Source organism: Protopterus annectens, chromosome 3.part0 (genome assembly GCF_019279795.1).
Source record: "Protopterus annectens isolate FY-2018-M chromosome 3.part0, PAN1.0, whole genome shotgun sequence".
NCBI classification, from domain to species: Eukaryota; Metazoa; Chordata; order Ceratodontiformes; family Protopteridae; genus Protopterus; species Protopterus annectens.
The window spans coordinates 1,600,693,595-1,600,716,775 of record NC_056731.1 but is presented as its reverse complement, the minus strand read 5'-3'; the positions used below and the strand labels follow the sequence as shown (position 1 = coordinate 1,600,716,775).

Sequence of the window (23,181 nt, the reverse complement as noted above, 5' to 3'; positions counted from 1 at the left end):
TTATCAATTTAAGGACAGAGAGACTCAGAGCTTTTTGCATTTGTCTTGAGAACATCCATCATCACCAGCACTCTGCCTATGCTCTATATGTTAAGTTTATTTTAGAACTGTGTTTTCTCTTAGATATAGCTAGGAAATAGGAAGATTAGACTAGTTGTTTTTTCAGTACCAATGCCAGAACTATTCTACTGTATTATTTTAAGCATTTCCCTGTGATCAGGACCGGCCCTTGGTCAGCTGCCCCTAGGGAAAAGGGTTCCACAGTGTTCCCCCATGCTGGTCTGTCTACACCAACCAGATTACTCCAGATTACTGGAAAAGTTCCCCTGCTAGAGCGGCACCCTAGGCAGATGCCTAGTTGGCCTATGCTGAAGGCCGGCTATGCCTGTGATCTCTGAACGCTTGACTAGCACTGTGTAGTAAGAAGTATTTTCTTATGTTTTATTATTTATTATTAAATATTTTAAACATTTCAACTGTGGCTGTTTTGTGTAGAGATAATTTAAGCTCTAGAGTACATTGCATGTATATAGTGATACTGTCCAAGCCACCCCAAATAAGCCTTGCGGTTCAGTCACACTTACCAGTTGGATAATAATATTGCACAGTAATAATTGGACATCCTTTGACAAGGGCCTTATTAGTAGCTGATATTAGTGGTTGCTGGTGGTGATTACTACCTTATAGTCTAGACAGAAGGGTCATAGCTGGGAAACCTGTGCCAGCCTTCCCCAGTCTTTGTGTATTTGTATTTGACAATATTGAACGCCGGAACTCGAACTTCTTATTGTGGGGGGCTGCTGCACCCCCCCCTCCGCTAAATATATATTCCAACTCCAAGATCGCACTACAGTGAGGAAAGGGCAAATATTCCAATCTTCACTGTACTGCAATCTCAATAACAGAACGTCGAGTTCAGGCATTTTCGCTCTTTACTGCTTTCGACATGGTCAACTTTTGAATATATGTAAACCCAGAAAAAACGACAAAGAAACTTGGGAAAATGAAACAAAACACAGGCTCCGATCTAACTTGAACAACTCACTGCAGTTTATTGTAAAGCGCTTTTCGTCAGCACTAATGGAAAACGTCTTCAGACAACAAGGTAAAACAAAGCACTTCTTTTAAAACTAAAAGGGCGGCAACATTAACAATCAACTCATTGCCCTAATTACTGAAAGAATCAATCAATTAGAAAACATAAAAATCCTGTTGCAGAATTGACACTCAACAAAAATTCTCAATAGAAAATATTAAACCAAAATTGTACTTTTCTTACTAAAGCAGCAATCTTATTAAAAATACTCCTATATACTACTGTATACAACAATAATGAATAAATAAATAAGTAAACACTTTAAAATGGACATTGTGTTCCTGTGCAAAACAAGGCAAAAATTACCGAACAACTGTAACTGCCTAAAAGACTGTGTCAAAGAAAAGGTGGAGAAAGTGTCCACCTAAAACATCTTGACGAAAAAAATGTATATGTGTGTGTATGTTAAATGGACAAGAAACTGTTAGTAAGTATAATACATTATGATACACATTTCAACTAACGTAGATGACTAATAAGATAAACAGTATTGTTAAGAACAATTAAAACAGTATTGCTAAAAATGATTTTCTTATAAAAAACAAGTCACCTAAGTAAACTTCTTAATTTAAGGATGCAAGCTAAAGAGGTGACTTCATTTAAGCCAGGTAAAGTATATGAACTTAACCTAAATTGCCAGACCAATTCATGTTTCTCCAATATCAATTGGTAAGGTCCACCCTTTCCATCTAAAGCTACCTGGTCTATAACTTTGAACAAAAATGAATGAGATGGGTACTCACTACAGTGTCTAGCCAGAGCGTTAGAGCATTAGTGGTGCTTTTTTTCTTAATGTGGTAAACATGTTCGTAAATCCTATCCTTTAGCTTCCTGTCCGTTTTTCCTACGTAAAATGCTGAACACATCTGACAGGAAGCTATGTACACCACAGATTTGGAATTACAATTGTACCTTGTATTGTATTCAGAATTTTTGTTGAGTGTCAAGTTTGCAACAGGATTTTTATGTTTTCTAATTGATTGATTCTTTGAGTAATTAGGGTAATGAGTTGATTGTTAATGTTGCAGCCCTTTTAGTTTTAAAAGGAGTGCTTTGTTTTACCTTGTTGTCTGAAGATGTTTTCCATTAGTGTTGACAAAAAGCGCTTTACAATAAACTGCAGTGAGTTGTTCAAGTTAGATATGAGCCTTTGTTTTTTTCATTTTCTCAAGTTTTGAATATATGATATAGAGCTGTGCCCAACTACAGTAACCATATCAACAGTCCCAGATGTTTTAACAGCCACACTTTCCAAAGCTGTCTTCAAAGTATCCAGTACTTTGGAAGCCATTCAAAGCATTAGTGAGTTTGTTCAGAACAGTGTATAATGTAAGACCACTTAAAGACTCCATGTCACAGCTCACTTAACACAGGAAAAAGAATAAAAAAAGTCACAAAAACAGATGTAACTGCACTAACAAAAAACAATGAAACAAGTCACTTGGACTTCTTCCCTACTATAAAAACACATCAAGTTCAGTACATAGGATGTGAATAATCTTGTGGCATGCCAATATCCAATCATATATAGGTTCATAGATTAGTACTAGGCTAACTGCCGTTGTGAGCCATTTTAAGCCTAGCCAATTAAACCCTGTGAGATTCAAACCATGTACCTTGTGTTTGTAAGGCAAACACCTTAACCATTAGGCCACCCTCCCAATCCTTCTGTTTACCATAACAAAATGCAAACATAAAAAGCACATGTAGTGATAAAAAAGCATACATAAATATTGTACCATAAGAAAGTGTAAGAACATGAATATATAAAAAATAGTGATCGTAATAAATATAATTTCTCCCTTCGTTTTATTTCAAGTTTGATGTTCAAATGCCCGTTTAATCCATGGAACCTTATGGCATTTAATCTGAATACTTAGGCTAGATCCTTCAATTCCAAGGCATTGTTAATGTCACCCCCTCTAACATCCAAGGTCAGGTGCTCTTTAACCAAAAAGTCAAACTTTCTAAAATTTTGATATTCAGTGCTGTGCTTAGAAAAGTGCATTGTTAAAACATTGTGTTTATTGGCTAAATTGTGTTTGTAAATTCTGTCTTTAAATGTACTAGTAGTTTTTGCCCTTGTGAAATGCATTGCAGTATGAACATTTCACCAGGTAAATTATGTTATCAGATGCACATGTAAATGACCCTGCAATCTGAAAACTGTTACACATACTTAACTTCATAATACAGAGAGGACAAAATAAATGTACACTGTTTACAATTTAAACAGTGAAATGTCATTTTCTTAAAGTTAATGAATTCTTGGTGTTCTCTCATATAAATATTTGAAATTACAAGGCTTTTTACTAATGCATTTTGGACACTCCACAGCAATGTTCTTAAGACCATTATTACCCCACAAAATCTTCCAGTTGTTCTCAATTTATCTCTTAATTTTTCTGAACAGAATGAAACCCTAAATTTTAAACAACATAATCATCCGATTGAAGATCAAGTTCAATCTTTTTGTTTATTAAATTTTCCCCTCAGTTTGTTCCTCTGGCATTCCAGTTACAATAGAAGTTCTTGAATGTGGAAATGAACAGTTTCAAGATTATAAAAAATGAAATGTTGTTCATCTCTCTCACCACAGCCTACTGTAACTTCTCATGTGTCACAGGGTGCAAGGTGGTGATACAAATGAGTGAAACACCTTCCTGCAAACAGGAAGCTTTTTCCAGAGTTACTGAATTGGAAAAGGCTTGACGAAATTTATATTTTTTGTTTGTTTTAATAAGAAAAAAGCACTGAAATAATAACTTGTGATACATGCAGGTAAGTGTGCTTTAGTTAGCTTTGCACCTTCACTGGTATTTCTGATGGCTGTACAGTGCAATCCTTTGTACAACATACTCATAGCTTTCATCTGTTCTGAATGTGCAGCACACCCTTGATTTTGTCTCTAATGTTTGCCCTGTATTGTGCAAAAACCTGGATATTATGGTAAATCAGTGAGGATTACAGTGTGTCAGTAATGACAGACATTAGCCCCTAATGCATTTTATTAACCAGAAAATGGTCACCACAAGAGCACATGAGGAATAGTGACAAGGCTTCATGCTTCTGAGAGTAGGTCTCTACTCATTGGAATTAGCATTTCATGCACAGTACTTAGTTCTAGCTGAGTGGCTGACAGATGCCTGAAAGCATCAGCTCTGATGTTTAGTATTTTAAAATGATTTTTGTCTTGTTTTGTTTTGAATAAATTCCTGCACAATTGCAGCACAGCAGGGAAGGGCTGCACATGACAACACAGGAGTGCATAACAACCAATAAGGAAGTGTTTGCCATTGTATTCAGTTGGCCATTTGCACTTGATCTCCCGCCAAACAATTTTTATTAAGTATTTAATTGGAGTCGGCCACGGTGGAGTCAGCCATGGTGGTCACCGTTGTCACCTCACAGCAAGAGGTTCTCCGATTTGATTCTCGGCTGCAGCACCTTCTGTGCGGAGTCTGCATGTCCTCCCTGTGGTACAATGAGTTTTAAAAAGATGTGCAGGTAGGTGCAAGTATGTGTGTGCCTCCTGTGAAGATTGAGTGCTGGGCTGGCAACTCAACACCATAAAAACTCCACTGCCAATCAGTCTGCAGTCTGGTGATCTGCTATGATGACCCCTAATGGGAGAAGCCAAAAGATATTGCTATTTATTGTTAAGCTAGACAATCAGTAAAATAATTATCAATGGAGAAAATTACATTAGTTAAATTTTAGTCAGGATACCATAAAAATGTTTTTTAACAAATGGGGCAGTTGGGATTTGGCACTACAGAATAACTGCATCCACTTACTAGTGATATGATAAATTTCTACTTTGTGTAAATGGTATGGTATCTACTAGCTCCTTTGTAGTTAGTGCATGGAACTGTCCATTCCTCAGTGCAGAATGAACCCATAACAGAAAAAGGTCAAGGTTATTCATCTATAGAACTAACAACCATGCTTCTTACATTACTGTTCTAATGTAAACTGTACCTTATCTCATCACAGTTATGCACCCTGGTATTTTAAGAAAAAAATCTGCATTTTCTTGCAAATTCAGGACAGTTGACTAGTATGCCATATACAGCACAGCTTTCTATAAAATAAGGGCTGCAAATTTATCAACAAGCAGTGGAGCAAAGAACACTCATATAAATTAAACCTGGACACTTCTGCTGGCATGTAACATGTATGTCTGCTGCTGCTGTGATTGCCTGCCCACTTCCAGATTGCAGTAAGAGCCGCCTCTGGTTTAGCATCAGTGGAAATTATATTTAAAAAAAAAAAAAAAAAGGCTTGATAGATTTTGTTTTTCAGACGGAGTTGTCTCACTGTGCACTGTTGCATTACAGGGTAAAATCCTCCTTTTCCCCTTTTGGTTTCCACACTAAAGCCCTGTTCACAATATGTCCATAAACCATTGCATGTACACCGTTTTCCTGGGTTCTGTAAGAATGAAATAACCTTGTACTTGGTTATTATCTGTCTGAGGCTTTTGAAATCTGAAGGCAACCCTGGCACAAGCACTCTGTTGGCTTGCTTCCTGTCAATCTCTTCTTCTTCTTATAGCCTAGTCTGGTTAACCAGCAGTGTTTAACCAGTCCAACATGGTTCTCAGCCTCGTTCTCCTCAGGAATCCCCACCAAATACACATTTTCTTTCTTTTTATGCTCTCTCCAAATGTACTATTTTTCCTTTAGCTGCTCAGTCCTGGTTTGAGTATGTGTTATATGAGACTGAGCATTCTTTTCAAGGACTTTATAGAGTGTCTGAATTATCCATGAGCACCTTTTCAAAATTGTTTTATCACTCTGATTTCTTAATGTAATTATGGAACCTGTCATCAGTCTGAGACTACCGGGACTAAGTAATGGTAGATTATCCGCTTAGCTCTTCAGCCTTTACTTGGTTTTGGCCTGCTGAGATCTTTATTAACAGGCAGTGCACCGGAGTATCAAAAAGGGGATTTTTCCCAACATTAAGGTCCTAAAGAGACCGAGATTGAGAATACATCCTTTTGTTGATGTTTGATGTTTTATGGTTAATCTAGCAGACATTGGAATTTTTAGTGTGTGATCTCTGTAGTGTTGGATATTTTAATAATACCTTGTTTTTCACTATATATGCCTTACAAATGCCATTTTATTGAACATTTATTTTTTTCTCCACTGTAAAATCTATTGGTGGAATATTATTTCTTTGGGATTTAGTTTAAAATGTTATATCAGTGGGGACCAGTAAGCTACCTGCCATTTATGTGTTGCTTTATTTCATGTTTGTATTCCAGTAGATCTTATAATGCTTATTACTTACAGCTGCTAGCATGGATAATTTTTATGATGTTTTAATTTACAAGAAAAACAATAAATCATTTAACCAAATGTTATTTCTCGCTGTTCGTAATCTCTCCTAAAAGATCTACTATTATGGTAAGTGATTTATACAACTAGTACAGTTTGTACTGTCTTAGATTTACTAGGCTGGCAGATAGATATAATCCTTACCACTAAAACAGTTAAGCCTGACGTTTAAAATAATTTTTGTAGCCCCAGTCAAGAGTAGACTGTCGGATCTCTTCAACTGGATTCCTGCATAATGCCGAAGATATGAGATGTGCATCATTTTGACCAACCATGTGCTAAGATCTGCGAGTCATAGAAATTTAATCTCACTCATTTCTTGGGTAGAAAACGCCTCCTGCCAAACTGGCCCGGAGTCATTTTCAGAAACTCACGCTGGAATTCACTGAGCCTTTTCTTATCCAAGTTATTTGTCAGTTACAGTGGGTTTGTTTAGTGGGTCTCAAGTCAAATGACACACACAAAAGCAGCTAAACCTCTGTTTATCACTCTGACTAATGACGTCTGACTTCCTATCCTGTATAACTGCTTCTGCTGAGATAAGGATTAATGACAACAGGCTAATATATTATCTCTGTAGGTACTCTTTGAATGAAATCTCCAGCAGAAGTTTTCTCTCTGTTCTGGGTTGCTGTGCCATTTTTGTCTAAATTTCTATGTAGGATAATCTCATCATCTTTCTTTGCTTCCATTTTTGCTGTCCTGCCTTGTAAAATAACTATAATTTAAAATAGATGTGACGTGGCAGATCAGCTTCTTTGAATGACACCAACTGTAAACTGAACTAATATGTTAATGTTCTGTAGTCAGTGCACAGACATTGTACCATATGCTTATTTATGTTCGCTCTGTTAGTGTTTCATCTGGTGTAATTATAATTAGATAGTAGGAGATCTGATGATGTAGCACTCGTGTAATGTTTTGCTGTGAAAAAATAGGAAGCTGACTCCCTCTGTGACATAAAGAAATAATGACTTTCCTACCATTCATGCTGGAAGTTCAGAGAGTGCAGTTTCCTCTTCCCTAGACATCATAGCTGTTTTGTCCATTCTCGCATTCCTTTCCTTGTTTGCTGAGATAACCCTAATAATGAGAGGACACTGACGTATCTTCGGAGTAACAGGAGCAAGTATATAGGTTTAGAGGTGCCTACTAGGCTAATGACTGCTGAGGCCTTTTTATGTCTAGCCATGCATTCCAAGTCTTTGACAAGGTCTAGTACCCTTGGTGGTGCAAGCAGAGACTTGAGAGATGAAAATGTACTAGCAGTGGCCTAGGAGATGAACCATTTACAAGCTGTATGTGTCCATTAGAAACATAGGTGCCAAACCAGCGGGGAATTTCAGGTTCCCTTTCCAGTTTTACAAGTTGAAATGGGTTGGGGAGGAACTCTGTTTCACATAGCTAGGAAGCCTGTTATAGAAAATGATAGATGTCTGTCTGTTCAGCAGGTCCTATTCCTATCACAAGCAAGGTTTAAGTCTTTAGAATGGCTAATTCTGGTGATGTTTGTTTTGCAGATGTGCAGGAGGTCCATCAGAGTGGACTCTGATGATGCCTTTTATGCCAGGCATAGACTCCCCTCAGCATCTTGTAGGAGACAGAATGCAGGGATAGATAGAGCTTTGAGGCAGTCTGCACAGGACATGATATTTGCTCCTTGTATTCTTTTAGTGAGGAACAGCTGTGGACGTTCCAGTTGTTGGATGTGCCTGGTTAGGTACATACCAAATGGGGTATTGTACTTAATGATGGTTCTGAGGAGTGCTGAATACAGTGGAACAAAAACCTCCATGGACCTAGATGCCTTACCTTTGTTTATAAGTTGCACAGTGTAGAATGATTTCCTCACTGCAGTAGACACATGATGATGAAAGACTAGATTACTGCCTGTGTGTGTCCCCAAGTCCATTACTACTGGGTCAGCTGTCAGGGCTGTGTTATCAGTATGGTAGTTACTTGGAGTGGCTGACTTCCCAAAGGCTGCTACTATTGCTTTTCTTGGCATTTAGTTTTAGTCCATGGCTCTGACACCAGTTGTTTGTGTCAGCCCTTCTTGAGGAACATTAGTGCTGGTGGGGCATTCAGTGACTGCAGTTATCTGCAAATTTGGTCAGCCAGAGGCCCTTGATCTTGGCTTGATGCTGACTTCAGAGAAGTAGGTGTCAGAAAAAGCTGTTTCAGGACCAATCCCTAAGGAACTCTTCTGGCGATTGGCCTCTTTGTAGAGTTAAACTCCCCAGTTCTAATTCTTGGGTCCTGTCTTTTAGCCAGCTGACTATCTGCTGGGTGACATAAGGGTTTATATCTAACCTCTTATGTTTATTAACATTGATGAGTGGGGTACTGTGTCAAATGCCTTGGCCTGGCCAAGGTAGGCAGTGTGAACCATTTTACCCTTGTCCATTGCTTTGGTGACCATCTCAAAGAAATCCACTAGGTTGAGTAGCCATAATTGCCTTTGATGAAACCAAACTGGGTTAGGCCCAATGTCCGGAGGTTTCCTATGTATATTGATCATTTGTATGATAATTCTTTGCATGGCTTTGAATATGAGACTAGTGAGACTTATTGCTCTGTAGTTTCCAGGGTCAATAGATGGTCTGCCTTTGTTCAGATGGTGACAGTTCTCCATTTGTGAGATACGAAGCCTGTTTGGAGGCTTCTGTTAAATAGTGATTCTAGAGAGCTTGATAGGTCATGCCTCATGCTATTTAGAAGGCAGTCTGGGATATAGTAGGGTCCCATCAATGCAGTGTTCTTGCCCTTAAAGAGAACATTAAAGACCTGTTCCCTAGTGATAGTTAGGGGAGTTAGTTTTGAAAGCATTTCCTGAGGAGAGCCTGAGGGAGGGGGTAATCAGGGTTTAGGGGGTGTAAAAGTTTTCTAGGTTATCACTTAATAATAGGAAGTTAGCCTTAGAGTAGTTCTTGAATGTTCAAAAGAGACCATTTTGTTGTCTGACCTTACTGTAGAGTACATTACTCTAGGGGGTCTGCAGCACTCTCCTATATTATTGAGGACCAGATCCAGTATGTCCATGCCCCTAGTTAGTGTATTGACAGTCTAGCCTAGGGAGTTGGTATTTGCAAGGTCCATGAATCTCTGTTGCTGCTTATTTGGTGTTGTATATGATTTCCAGTTAATAGTGGGGTAATTAAAGTCATATGGTATTGAATTAGATGTTGAATGTCACCAGTAATCTTAAATACATGCTATGGGTTTCCTGGGTCATGGGGTTCTATAGCTTGCAAGATAGTGGTATGGGATTTTACCTATAGTAATTTGAATTTAGAGAAGCTCAACTGCTTCATCCTGTTTGACCAGCTCTGAAGTATATTTATTTTTTATGTAAACTGAGACACCTCCACCTTTAGCACCTGTCCGTGTATTAGCTGGTCTAAATGTGTGCAAGGCACTGCTGCTTTAAAATGTGTCTCACTGACTGCACAGACATCTGCATTCTGTAGGGTGAGGAGAGCTTGTAGGGAGCAGAGTTTCTTTCTTAGACTCCTAGCATTGAGCAGTAACGTCTTTATTTTCTTGCTTTTTTTTTTTTTTTTGCTATGTTGGAAAGATTGTCAGGTTGGCATTGCCTAAAAAAGGCACTGCAGGGGACAATGTTTTAGCCAGTATTTGAAAGCCTAGAGGGAAGAGGTGCTGACCATCCATGGCAAAGCAGCATGGTCTATTGACCATCTCCTTCCATGTTGACAAATATTGCACCTCCTTAGAATGTCACCAGAAACTAAGCCAATTATTAAAGTCAGTCATCTTCTGTTTTTGTGGCATTTTCTTTGGCGAACGTAGAATGCTGAATAGTGTTAGGCTCATGCCACCTGGGGACACACATTCTTTGAGTTCCATGATGTTTCTATTTATATAGTCTGGGGAGGTATGTTTCAGGTCATTTACACACACATGGACTGTGGCATACTGGTACTCCTGGTCCAGTGACCTGAATGTGCTCATAATATAGTGGTTCCTTGCCACTGTTCCACAGTAGAGTCGCCAATGACCAGAATGTTGACTCATGTGGTGGCTTGCCTTATGGGCTTAAAGGTAGAGGCTCCATGAGATGTGGCTGTATATGTTGATGAATATGTTTTGAAAGAATGCATTTGGGGTTACTGAGAGCATTTATTATGTGTGTGTCTTCTCTAAGGTCTTTGGGGTTAGGAAAGGTTACACTTAAGTGGCTCAGCATATGTGGGTCTGTGTCTGGTTCATGCTGTTTGTGGTGGGTGCAGCTTTTGTACTACTGACAGCCTCACTGACACGAGTGCTTTTATATGAGAGTTTTGCATCCAGTGATATTATGTAAATACAGCTGTCGCATAGCTTATCAGTTTGTTTGAGAATTAGCTGGTTGTCAGTGCACATGAGGCAGTTTCTAGATTGCCTCAGGATTTCCATATTCCCATGTTCACCAAGCTGGCAGTGGAGATGGCGGGAAAGTTCAAACTCATGGCAAAAGGCCCTTTTTATTGATTAGATGCATGCTTTGATAATATAGAGTAAAGTCACAAGTATCTGTTTTGCAGCTCTGGGGTCAGTGCTTGTCACAGCACAAACTACTTATCTTGTGCACAACTAAGTATTTTATTTATTTATTTATTTAATTGACTGATTCCATTGTGCTGAACTAGGTATTGGTGAAATTTCAAGAGTGCTTTTACAGGAAAGTGTCTACTCAAGATACTTCATCTATACAGGGCACTGCCAAACACTTTAGGAGAAACTACTATAGTTGGCTTTGACAATTTATGGATTAAGTATTTCGTAAGCATATGAAAGGAAGACTCTTCATAAAGAAATTGTGAAGAGTAACGTGTTAGGCAGGGGTTACACAGAGAGGTTGTAACATTTAGAAACTGAACATCATTGCCTTAACTGTTTGAAAGTTCAAGGAAATTAATTTATAAATGTTTCTTGTTATGCATGAATATTATTTGAGTCTAAAACTCATTTATCCTCATTACACTTAAGTTTGTTCATGGAAATAGGTCTCATGACCAGTGGAATTTTTTTCCATCTTGTAGTAAGAATGACGCTGCATACATGAGCACATTTTCAGTTCCTGTCTGATTCTAAACTGCGTTTCTTAACTGTACAATTAATATATGTATGCTTGAACTAGTTTTAGAAAACACAAAAGGTGCTCTGTGTAGTCTTTATTTTACTGTATTACAAGAATTCTTGCATAATCTGCATTAAATGTATTTATTCTACATGTTTATATAATAGCACGATGCATCAGACATGGTATTTATTTTTTTGAACAAACAGTTATAGCATCATTTATCAAGTTCTGCACAGAACTGCTGTCATAAATTGAAAAAACTCACTTGATAATTATGTGCTTATTATGAATCTCCTCATCTGGAAAGCCATAGCAAGGGGTTAGCTAAGAAGCATGGAAAATAAACTTGTGCTGCTTATAATTTAATTTATACTTGCAAAAATACTATACACATACTTCATTTGTGGAGGAAATTGTTTTATGTCTTCTTTAAATAACTTTCTAATGTTAATTTAAATCTTGAAAGACCATGGCTGTCGGTTTTTAATAATGTATAGATTGTGTAATAATTACAGTGTGAATTGGTAGTAAAAATTCTCTCTCTCTCTCTCTTTTTTTTTTTTTTGAAGAAAGGCAAAAGTGGCCTTAATGGTATGGTTAGTTTTGCTTACATCCGAGTGACATCTCCAAGTGCATATGCAGTTAACTCGCTAACTCCTACTGACGCCTCTAGACATCAAATATTGCTTGTTCGTACTTGCATCAGTAATTTCAAAACCATGCTATCTACATGGTTTTAAAAAATTCCATCTTAAAGCTTACACAATAGCAGTCTCAACTGCATTAATATTTGACCTCTGTCTAGTGCAGATAAATGCATATTAACTGTTAATGTATGATATTAATTTATATGGATGTAATTTTCACATTTTTCTAAATATCTCAACAATCAAGTGACACAGACTTAACTTCTTAGCCTCATACGAAAGCTCTCGGCTAGATGTGTAAAATGCTGCTGACAGTATGTGTAACTTGAGTGGTTGCTGAGATATTGTAAGTTGTTTACACAATATGACAAATGTAATAGTTACTGTGTTTACTGTAACTTATAAAATTCTGTTTATAACCTAGAACCTAAAGAATACTACCACTATAAAAATAGTTTGTGCTATTTGTACTTCTTTCATAACCCCTATGATTCCAGACATATGAACATTTGTTTGAAATGTGAGGACATAATTTGATTCTATAAAAAAAATAGGCTCCGCCCGTTGGAAGTTACAGTGCTAACTTTCTGAGCTCCATTGGAGTGAATGAGTTCCCACACAGTAGATAGTACTTGCAGATAGTTTCTGAGGCTTTTCATGGAAACTAATTTGGGACCAAATTTATAATTAAACTATGCAGCCTTTATATTAACTGTGACCTAATTATCTTTGATATGCTTTATAGTATTATTTCTTACATTTTAATTGGAATGTCTTCATTTGTTTAGATGTTCGCTGTCTTTCCTGGGTGTGTTCCTAATTGCTAGAAACAGGGAAGAAGAGAAGCCAGAAGCCTCTTATATTGACTTTGGTCAGATTCCTGGTATGTACATTTCTACATTTTTTATAAGTTTTGTATGTTGCTGCAGCATAGATTGAGTCCAAATTTTGAGGAGAATGTAACATTGGCTTGCTACTGATCAAAATGAAGCATAAATATTAAGTACAGCATCTTTTTATGCCCAAGGTGATTTAGATTTTTTTTTTCTTAAATGTTACTGTATCTTGGCACAGCTGTCTGGAATAGAGAGAAATGAAGCCCTAACTTCTATCAGACAGTCCATTGTTGATTAACAAGTTGAGCTCTGGAGCGGGCAGCCAAGCACAATTCATCTATCCTAAGGGGGGGAGGGGTCCAACTAACCACAATACTGCCACAGACTGGACAGAAGGCTGTATGGTATGTCGCATTAGAGTCAAGAGTTGTGCTTGGTAGTGCCAAGCCATGTTTGTAAGATTGTTTTCATGGAACTTGTGTGTACCTATGAAGAAAGGCACTGCAGGTCTTTTCATCTGCAAGCACACACACATCAGCTGCTTGGGGGAAGAGGATAGGGCTAAAAGCAAGTAGTAGTTATAGTTTTGGGGGTTGCCGTGGTTAAGGTGTTTAATTCACAAGCACAATGTATAGGATTTGATTCTTACCCTGGGAAGTATGGTAGGTTTAAAAAGCTCCCGAGGTCGTTAGCCTAGTAATCACACACAAATCTACAAATTTATGTAAAATCTATCTGGATGATGGATGCCACCTCACAGGAGAATAAGCGGATCAGTTGATTATAGAAGGGTTGGCAGGCATTGAAGGATAAAAATATGTTAAAAAGAATATCCCTTTGTTTGTGTATACTGGGCAGCATAGGACAGCACACTGCAGCCACAGTTAATTTACCAGATTGCTGCCAACTTCATAAATATAAACTTTTTTGCCCTTTGCATTGTTTTCCCTGCACTTACTGCCAGGAATTCTGTGGTAACTGACATTTACAACATTTTAACTTTTTCCTTTCTGATCAAGAACAAGTTTAACTATCATAGCTTGGAACTTCTTTCTTCATGATTTCAAAGTCGCTCCCTTGCTTACAGTATATGTTTAAGATGCATCTTAAAATGTCTCTCTCATAGCTCAACCATACTTAATTAGTCTGACCTGTTGAATGTATGCTTCATTTATCATGCCAGTATACCATACCTTAAGCTTTGGAAAGTGGTCTTATTAAATGTCTTGCCATAATATCTGTCAGATGAAAATGACTTTAAAGAGAACTGGAAATTAACTTGATCTGGCAATAATTTATGATGTTTATGAATGATGGTTATTGTATAACTGATAAGTTAATATCACTTAGGAAAAATGATAAATATTTTGAAGTTTCATTCTTTAATGTCAACAAATCTACTGTTGCCCTCTCTTCACTGAGCTTATAATACTTTTTCAGCTCAAGTTTAAGTAATATTTTATGTGAACATTGACTGTAGTGTTAGAACTGCAACTTTTTTTATTGTTCTGAATGCAGTGTGAAAAAAAGAAAGCTCCATAGTATTGCTGATCTTGAGAGATGGAATTGCATATAACCTTAACTTTCATTACAGTGCTGCATGAATGCATATAGTTAATTTCTAGTAATAATTTCTTTCATCTTCCACTTAAGTGTGAATTTCCTAGGCAGTGGTTCTTACATGCCTGGGTTGTGATTTGTATCTCATAATGAGGCAATTATATGTCACAACATCATAACCATCCGTTCCACAAATGAAAAAGCACAGCTACTCCTGCCTCTGAATATTTTGCAATTCAAAGGACATAGTTCTCAGTTTATATAGTGAACATAGAATATATATAGTAAAAATGTATCACTACCTTGCATTTTAGTATGCAGAGATAGAGCTGAAGCCAAAAAACTAATGCAGGACAGTTGCACTTCCATTTTTTGACTCTGTTGTCCATCTGCAATACAATATAGGCATTACATCTAAGTGGAGAGTGTGTTGAACAGGTGTCATGGAAGATGCCTTAGGAGGTCATCCCACCCTACTGTGTACTGGCTGTATTGTAGACTGTAGACTACACGGATCTCCCAGTCTCAACAAATGGCTGTCTGGATCAACAACTCCACAGGCTACAGGGTCAGTGGTACATCACCTTCATGTCCTTATTTGCCCTCTGCAATGTAGAGATGATACCACTGCCCCTAATGTGACTGTGTGCTGGGTTCCACTGCTGCCCCCATGATGGGGGATGAGACTACTACCCCAAAATGTGACCTCCAGATGGCAGGATGCCACTAACTGTGATAACAAGATGGCCTGCAGTGATAGAGTTTGACTCCCACTGTTGTCAACCAAGGGTAAAGTAAAAGCAAGAAAGTGCCCACTCGTGTGTTTCAGTAACTAATTTACAGAGTATATCCTGGCCTCAACAGCATAAAAAGGAATATGCTCTATTGTCCTGGGTTTGAGCTTCCAACCTCCACACCCTCTCTTGACTACAACACAGACTACTCATGAATTAAGTCTTTGGCCAGGCACCTCAGGCCCTGTCTCATTAGTGTATTCAGTTTCCTTTTGCCTATGGTCACTGCCTTTCCCACATATTATTTTTACACACGCCCACAATTTCCTAGGGAAAGGTGGCAGAATTTTCCAATTCTCCCACAGCTGCCTTCTTGGCACAGTAGTTCTATCACCAGACATTCCAGTTACCTGCTGCTCTTAAATTGATTCAGATATGAAATCCTACCCCTTAATATCTCTCACTGCTAGCAAGCTTAGCAATCTAATGGAGATGTGTGCCACAAAGTTCATTAGCCAAACAGTGTAAATGCTGATTACCCTCTCTTTACATATATAAAACAGTGAATATAATATATAATAAATATAAGACACATCTTTAATTACTGTAATACAGAAAGACCTATGCTCCAGATACCCAAATTCCCTGGATGAGCTTACTATTTAAATGTTATCCCCTTGTAGCATTAGATGTATAGTACCTGTACAAGTCCAGAAAAATGTTTTTTCACCTTTCAAGAAACTTTACCAGTTCACATTTCTAGCTCCTGGTCTGTGGTGCGCGTGAACACACACACACACACACACACACACACACACACACACACACACACACACACACACACACACACCTCACTCACACACACACCACTCACTCACTCACTCACTCACTCACTTTGTAGCAGTGGTTCCCCTCAAAGCCTTTTATCCAGATGCAGAAATCTTCACCTGAGACAATCCCCATACTAGTAGGCATAACCTTATTACTTTGGCTACCCACCTCAGAATCCAGAAGTATACGTTGTAGCCTTTGTTTAACCATAATGTTGGCCTTTACCATAAGGAGCTGGGTTCCTTTCAGGTTTCACAAAATGTCCATTATAGACCTTGCTTAACTACAATGTTGATTCTCAGTATGAAGAACTATTTTTTTTTTCAGAGTGTGCACAAGTCATTTCCCATAACTGACTCCATTAAACAACAACTTTTAAGTTGCAAAACTTAAATTGTCTAATACACATAGTAACCTATTGGAAAACAAACTTTGTGATGTAAGTGAGCATGTTACATCTAACAGTATTTACACGTGTTTCTCAAATTTTATTAATCCATTGTGTTACTGAATATAGATAGATGTATTACCCTATTTCCAATACAAATAGTACAAGCCTCAAGACACCTCTCATATCCCTACTACTTACATATAACAGAACCGAAATTGCAGAGCAGTGAGGAAAAAGGAAAACTCCCAAACACCCCTGCCCAATCCTGTAGTAAGTCCCACTCTGCTTATACAAAGTGTGAATTGACTAAAGGTTCAGTGATTCACACATGAATTAAGCACCATGTGTGACCAAACAAACTGCATTCATATATATTTTTCCTTGCCTGGGTAGTGTTGAAAATGGTTCAATGATCAGCAGTCAGCTTACAGTTAAGTTTCTATATACTTTGTCTTCATGTTGTGTTGTTGTTACTGTATTTTTTTATAGGTAAGTAAACTACACAGATTATCCAGATTTGCTTCTCATCTGAAAATAAAATTGCTTTGCCTGATCTGTCAAATTAAAGTACTTGTTTTTTGCACAAAATAAGCAAATCTCCTTAGACAAAATACTATAAAGTACTTTATTTGCATTTGAAGTATTTGACTATGTTGTCAGAATACTCCAGAAATTATTAGGATTGCTGTAGTTGCTTCAGAGTTTGATATAAGTATGCCAGCTGTAGAATATAGTTTTGCAGTCTTGGAATCCACATTTACTCTCTTCATTAGGTTTTACGTTTTGTCTTTTACAGAGTGCTTACTTGTACATTTACCTGTTATTGGAGGTCACATATGTTACTTTTCAGTAGAAAATAAAGCATTTCATTTATAGGTACTTGCGTATTATCACAACCAGATTTCCGCACTGCCATAAATCAGTATGTGTGTGTGGAAACAGGTCGCTTCAGCTAAGAAAGGGTCTGTAAGGAAAAAACAGTACTCTATCACTGCTGGTATGAGCCAAGAAGAGGAGAAAGGGTGCGAGTTTGTATCTCTCTGCTCCTGTAACTCCACAGTGGCGCTCCGCTTTGCAGGACCTGTTTTTCAAAAGATGATGTCAGCTACTGGAGAAAGTACATGTTACTGCAGGACAGTGCGCTTTTTCCTGTACTTAGTATATCTTTGTACCTGAATATATCTTTCTAAATTGCCCCCCTCCCAAAAAAAAGGGACCAGAACCATCACTACTGTGTATGTGTTTGCCTTCTCTGAAGGATTCCTTCCAAACACACAAAAGAAATCCATTCTTCAGAACAGCAGCAGGCATGACAATTCAAGTGTGCGCCTGTAATGCACGCTGAAAACAGGAAGAGGGTTTTCTCAAATGTTTTGTCTTCCTGAAGGTAATGTGAAGTTAGTCCATATCCAAACTGACTCACAACACCACCTTACAGTGTTTAATGGTCTCATTTGTGCAGAAGTATGCGAAAGTCGCAACCGCGAAAATCTGGTTGTGATAATACGTAAGTACCAACTTATACATAGTGCAGAATGCATGATAATCAGCATCAGTGAACTAATGACTGATATTTTCTAAATATTTTGTATGTGACAGGTAAGAAGCTGCTGAATAAAATACAGCCAGATCCAGACAACAACTATGGGACTCTTCAAAATGATGAGAATTCAAGCAATAATGGACTTGTGGAGCATGGCAAAGCTCAGCCTAGCTAGGAAGGCTTAACACAGGCAAACTAGACAATCTAGAACTGCCACTTTCTCCCCATATGTTTTGTATTGGCCCTTCACCATGAGTGCAATTCACATCAGCCCAATATGTAATTTGATATTTATAGCAAACTGTCCTTCACCAATCTGATAAACTGGTAAATTATAAGTTGCAGTTTTCTACAGCGACTTGTGAAATATAATATCCTTCTAAACAGTAGGTGTGCAGTGAAATGGAAGACACTTATGTTACCTTAAGAATGTCAAAATGGTAGTTTGAAAAGTACTAGTGAGTCTTAAATTATCTGCTGTTTTCTTGTGTCTGATCACTGCATACTCCATTCATTTTAGACTTTTATCAGCAGTTCATCTTTCACAGATTGGTAGCACTGACAATTTCATGAGTGCTTCCGTAGTAGATTACATTAGAAAGGTGACCACCTCTTTTGAGACTGCACAGACGAGGTCAGTTTATGTACAATAATCTGATATTTTACTACTTGTCATCCTTTATTGTCTGTATCTGCCCCACATGCACATTGATGGCATTTATTTTGGCTACCTGATGTGACTTGGTTACTGCATCAGAAGTGAGGTATCATACGCCAGTTGCCTCAACATCTTCAGTGCCTCTCTCCTTAGGTTTGGTAAAACAGTGTCAATAGGGTCTATGTCAGTTTGTCAACAGCCCATAGAACTGAGCAGCTAAAGATAGACCTGAAAATATTGAAATTCACAGCACAATAAGCAGTGAAGTGAACGAGAAATCTATTATGTAAGATTGCAGAAGAGTGGAGCTTGGGGAATTGGCCCTTTCCCCACTGCAGCATGATCTTGATGTAGCTTTATATGATAGCTGGAGTGAGGGATGTAGACACTTTGCCGCCCCCCCCCCCCAAAAAAAAAAAAAAACTGTTCTGCTTGTCTTTTGTTATTTTGATGTTGTGCATGTCAGTATTTTCAGCTTGATTTTTAGCCAGTTGATGTTTTGTGCTTTTGATGATAGGAACTAGATCTATGACAGTACTGTTAAAAATGTTTGTGGTAGTGACCGAGTGGAAGGGCAAGGGCCAGCTGAGAGCCTTCAGGGATTAATCTGATTTGACACTGCTGTGGCTGCTGACTTTACAAGGTGTCTGAGACTTAAAGCACAGTATGGGCTGTCAGTCTAAAGAACAGGCTGTTGCTATGCTGTAGCACATGTATGCCCCTTTGGGAAAGAGCATTACTATAATACAAGTACTACGTAAAAGTATTGTAATAAAAGAAAACCTATATTCATGATAGACAACTGCTGAGTCTTGTGGAACCAGAAACATGAGAAAGAATAATGATTGAAGCACAATGATTTCAAACTTCATCTCTTTTGTCCCTTATTATAAGAAGGTTGAGCAGTAATGCCAGGACTGCTATCTTCTCATTACTGTAAATGGAGTGCTGAGTACAAATTAAGACATTATGTATGGCATTACTGCCATGCCTGCAAACAGAATGCAACACTCACCTTGCTGGTGTTCCAGAAAGACGGGACAGTTTTATAAATGTAAATACTTTCTGACAGAGTGATTAATCTGAGAGTAGCTTTGAGAATGCCAAATTATACACACGTTTGTCAAGGTTAGTCATTTGCATTATGAAGTAATCTGTATATAGTTGTGTGTGTGTGTCTGTCTGTCTACACACACATTAAGAAATGCATATTCCAACAACCTATGAAGATGAATAAGTTTTCATACATGTACACAAGGCTCAGGTTGCTCTAGTATTTCCCTTGATGCATATGTGTTAAAAAGATGTCTTATTTTTTTTCATGGGACAAACCATTGAGAGGTTGTTCGTAGTCGAATGACTCTCTTGTTGAGTTCTGTTTCATTGAGCACTGTCTCAGGTAATAGGAGTACAGTTCTCTGCATAGGAATCCAGAGTCCTTTGTGTAGAGTAACTTTTTCCCTAACTCAGAGTTTATATATATATATATATATATATATATATATATATATATATATATATATGTATGTATATATATATATATATATATATGTATATATACATACATACATACAATGCGAGTGCAATTTCTGTTTATTGTGCTTTACTATCTGTCATGTATTTTCTAACAAGTCAGGATGGGGTGTCTTGACGTTGACTTTTTGACAGACTGGTTCTACCAAGTTCAATGTACTCACAGTGTTATCTCTCGAAATAAAAGCCGACATACGTAAAATGATGCATGTCTTGCCATACTACATACCTTATAGTATGTATGCATGGAAACGTGGGCTGCTCGTACTTGGATTTCACTGTTTACATTTTTCTTGTGTATGAAATAGTATAATTACTTGAAAAATAATCTTAAATGACCAAAAATATGCAAAACATGTTTTTGTGTTATTTCTTCATCATACATTGGCCACTGACTTGGGCATTTGCAATGACCTTCTTATTTCATCTGTTTTTCTCTACAACTTGAAAAGCAGGGAGATGCACAAAAAATGTCAGAAGGGGGAAAAACATCTGTCATAGATGCCTCCATGAGTGTAAAACATGATGCTGTTGGTTGTGGAACATAATTTTTGCTGAGTGATCTTTTTCAATCAGTATCACTCCTCAGCTTAGGCTGGGGTTAATAGTGCAGTGTATCACTAGTCACTTTTCTGGCTGACCAGACAATAAGCAGTTTAAATATTTTTAAACATATTTGTGGGATGGCTAGGCTTCTTAGCTCACTGTAATGTACCTAGCAATGACAGAACAATATTTGTTGTATTGCAGCATCAGTAGTGTGAATTTCAACCCATTGAAAATTCCTGTGTGACATACTGTAGGCATTTTGACTTGAGTGTAAACTTCCAGGATGGGATGGAATGTCAATAAGATCATTTCAGATCCTGTTGCACCTGCTTTGTGATTTTGTTCCACAGTTTTCTGCATTGTTTGCTTATTTTGTGCCATTTCATTATCTTTTTGGATGGGACTGTATGCCATTTTAAGAGGAAAACCATGAATATTGAAAAGAACTTGAGAGACTGTTAAAAGTCATGTCACAATCAGTATGTCATTGCTGCATTTATAGTGCTTGTTTTACACAGTTTAGCTGCTCCATTTGTTTTCAGGTATTCATGGATTTTGACATGCTTTATTTATGTAATAGTGTTTTTACACTGAGTAATTTAAGTGATAGCTTTTCAGAATACAACATGTGATAGTGAAAGTACCTAAATATTACCTGCTGAAAATAGTTACTTGCGTTGACATCAGCAGCCATAAATAGATATGCTTGCTTCCACTTTTTATCATGCTTGTCATATCCACTGTGAAGGTAAAGCACCGCAAAGATGTGGCAAACCTAGTTAAAAGGGATCCTCGTGGAACTGTGTGTGCTTATCAAAATTTTATCTGCTTGTACACCAAAATATGGATACTGTATCCTGTTCTCACTGGGTTACAAAACAAGTTTTAAAAACATTTGTGATGAAGTTGTGTTAAGTTAGCAGACAGCAAATTATGTCCAATGTACACATATTAACGTGTCTACGGTATCTGGAAACCAGTTATACTGTGCATCGTGGTCAAACTACAACTCTGGGATTTTATTGATTATTTCTACATTTTGTGAAATGAAGGTTTAAGTCCTGGATAAACATTTTAGATAAACATTTCATTAATACACTGCTGCACGTAAAACCTGAGGAAAAAATAACTCCTTTTTCGTGTAATGTAATATGCGGTTTACAGGGTGCTTCTAATGTATTGCTTTATGTTATAAATTATGTTTTGTTTTGTCCTCCAGTTATAGCGACAGATGTCAAAAGCCCAGAATAAAACTGCTCAGTTAATCCCTGCAGCCAACTCCTTCACAAAGAATGTTGCTTTTAAATGTATTGCATTTTGCAACCATGGTTATTGTTTATGTACTGTGGCTGCTTATATAGTAATTAAATTATATCTTAAGCCAGAATTTGTCTTTTTTGTTTCAATAATAAAATCAAAACATGATTATGTTATACTTAGTGTATGTGGTCATTTGATGCTGTGGTAGTTTATTTTCTTGCCATCTGGGACATATCACGATATAAGTGACTACTACTTTGAATGTGTTTTTGCTCATTAATTTAGATATATGTAGCCAATAGACCTGCCTACAGCTTAGTTCATGGTGGGACCTGGGAAAAGAAAATAGCTTTATCCTGAAATAAAAAATGTAACAAAGGAGCATAGATTGGAACACTGACAGAAACAATCATATTTATTTGTTTAGTTCATTTATGTTTGCTTACCAAGATGGTCCATCTGAGCAGAAGCCCTTTTTCAGCAGAAGCCAAAGGAAGAAAGCTGTGAAGTATAAAAAATGCATCTGCAGTAGAAGATATACACACACATACTATTATTGCAAGGATGGACTACACCATATGTATACAGTTTACTTAAAAGTATTATTTTAATTATTTATGTAGTTTCAGTTAATGTGAATCAAAAATAACTGAGTAGGACATTTATCATAGACAGAGAATCATTTGTAGTGCATTGGCCTAGTTAGTTTCTACAAAGTTTATCTTTTTTGCAACGGTACATCAATTTGTAAAGTCAGACAAAGGTGGATTAGGTACTATGTTGTTGAAAGAGTGACTCCCTGTTGGCAGCGATGAGGAGTTATTCCTCTAGATAAGAGAATATTCAAATTCCTCAGCCCCTCATGTCAAAGGCAGCCAGTGCCATGCACATGGTAAACCACATGAGGGCTGTGGTGAGACCAAGTGGCAAGACTCAAAATTGGCCATAACTGACTTTAACCCATAAATGTAGAAATCCCCTGGACTTCATGGCAATTTTGTTGTGCAAGTAAACAATCTGGAGATTTAGTTTGTATATGCAATCCCTTCCCTGAAGGCATGGAAAGACAGATTGCACTGTGACCATCGGGAACTTTTTTTTTCTTGATGTAT

General features: G+C 37.5%; 1 protein-coding gene across 1 annotated transcript in view; it reads left to right on the top strand.

Moving 5' to 3' along the window:
- NIPAL2 (NIPA like domain containing 2) overlaps positions 1 to 22,242 on the top strand; it is a 1,611,812-nt gene extending 1,589,570 nt beyond the window's left edge. Inside the window, exons 10-11 of the mRNA XM_044065637.1 lie at positions 12,963 to 13,057; positions 18,126 to 22,242. Of these exons, the coding sequence (XP_043921572.1) occupies positions 12,963 to 13,057; positions 18,126 to 18,244 (214 nt within the window). The 3' untranslated portion in view covers positions 18,245 to 22,242. The remainder of the gene's footprint in view (positions 1 to 12,962; positions 13,058 to 18,125) is intronic.
- The last annotated feature ends 939 nt before the right edge of the window (positions 22,243 to 23,181 follow it).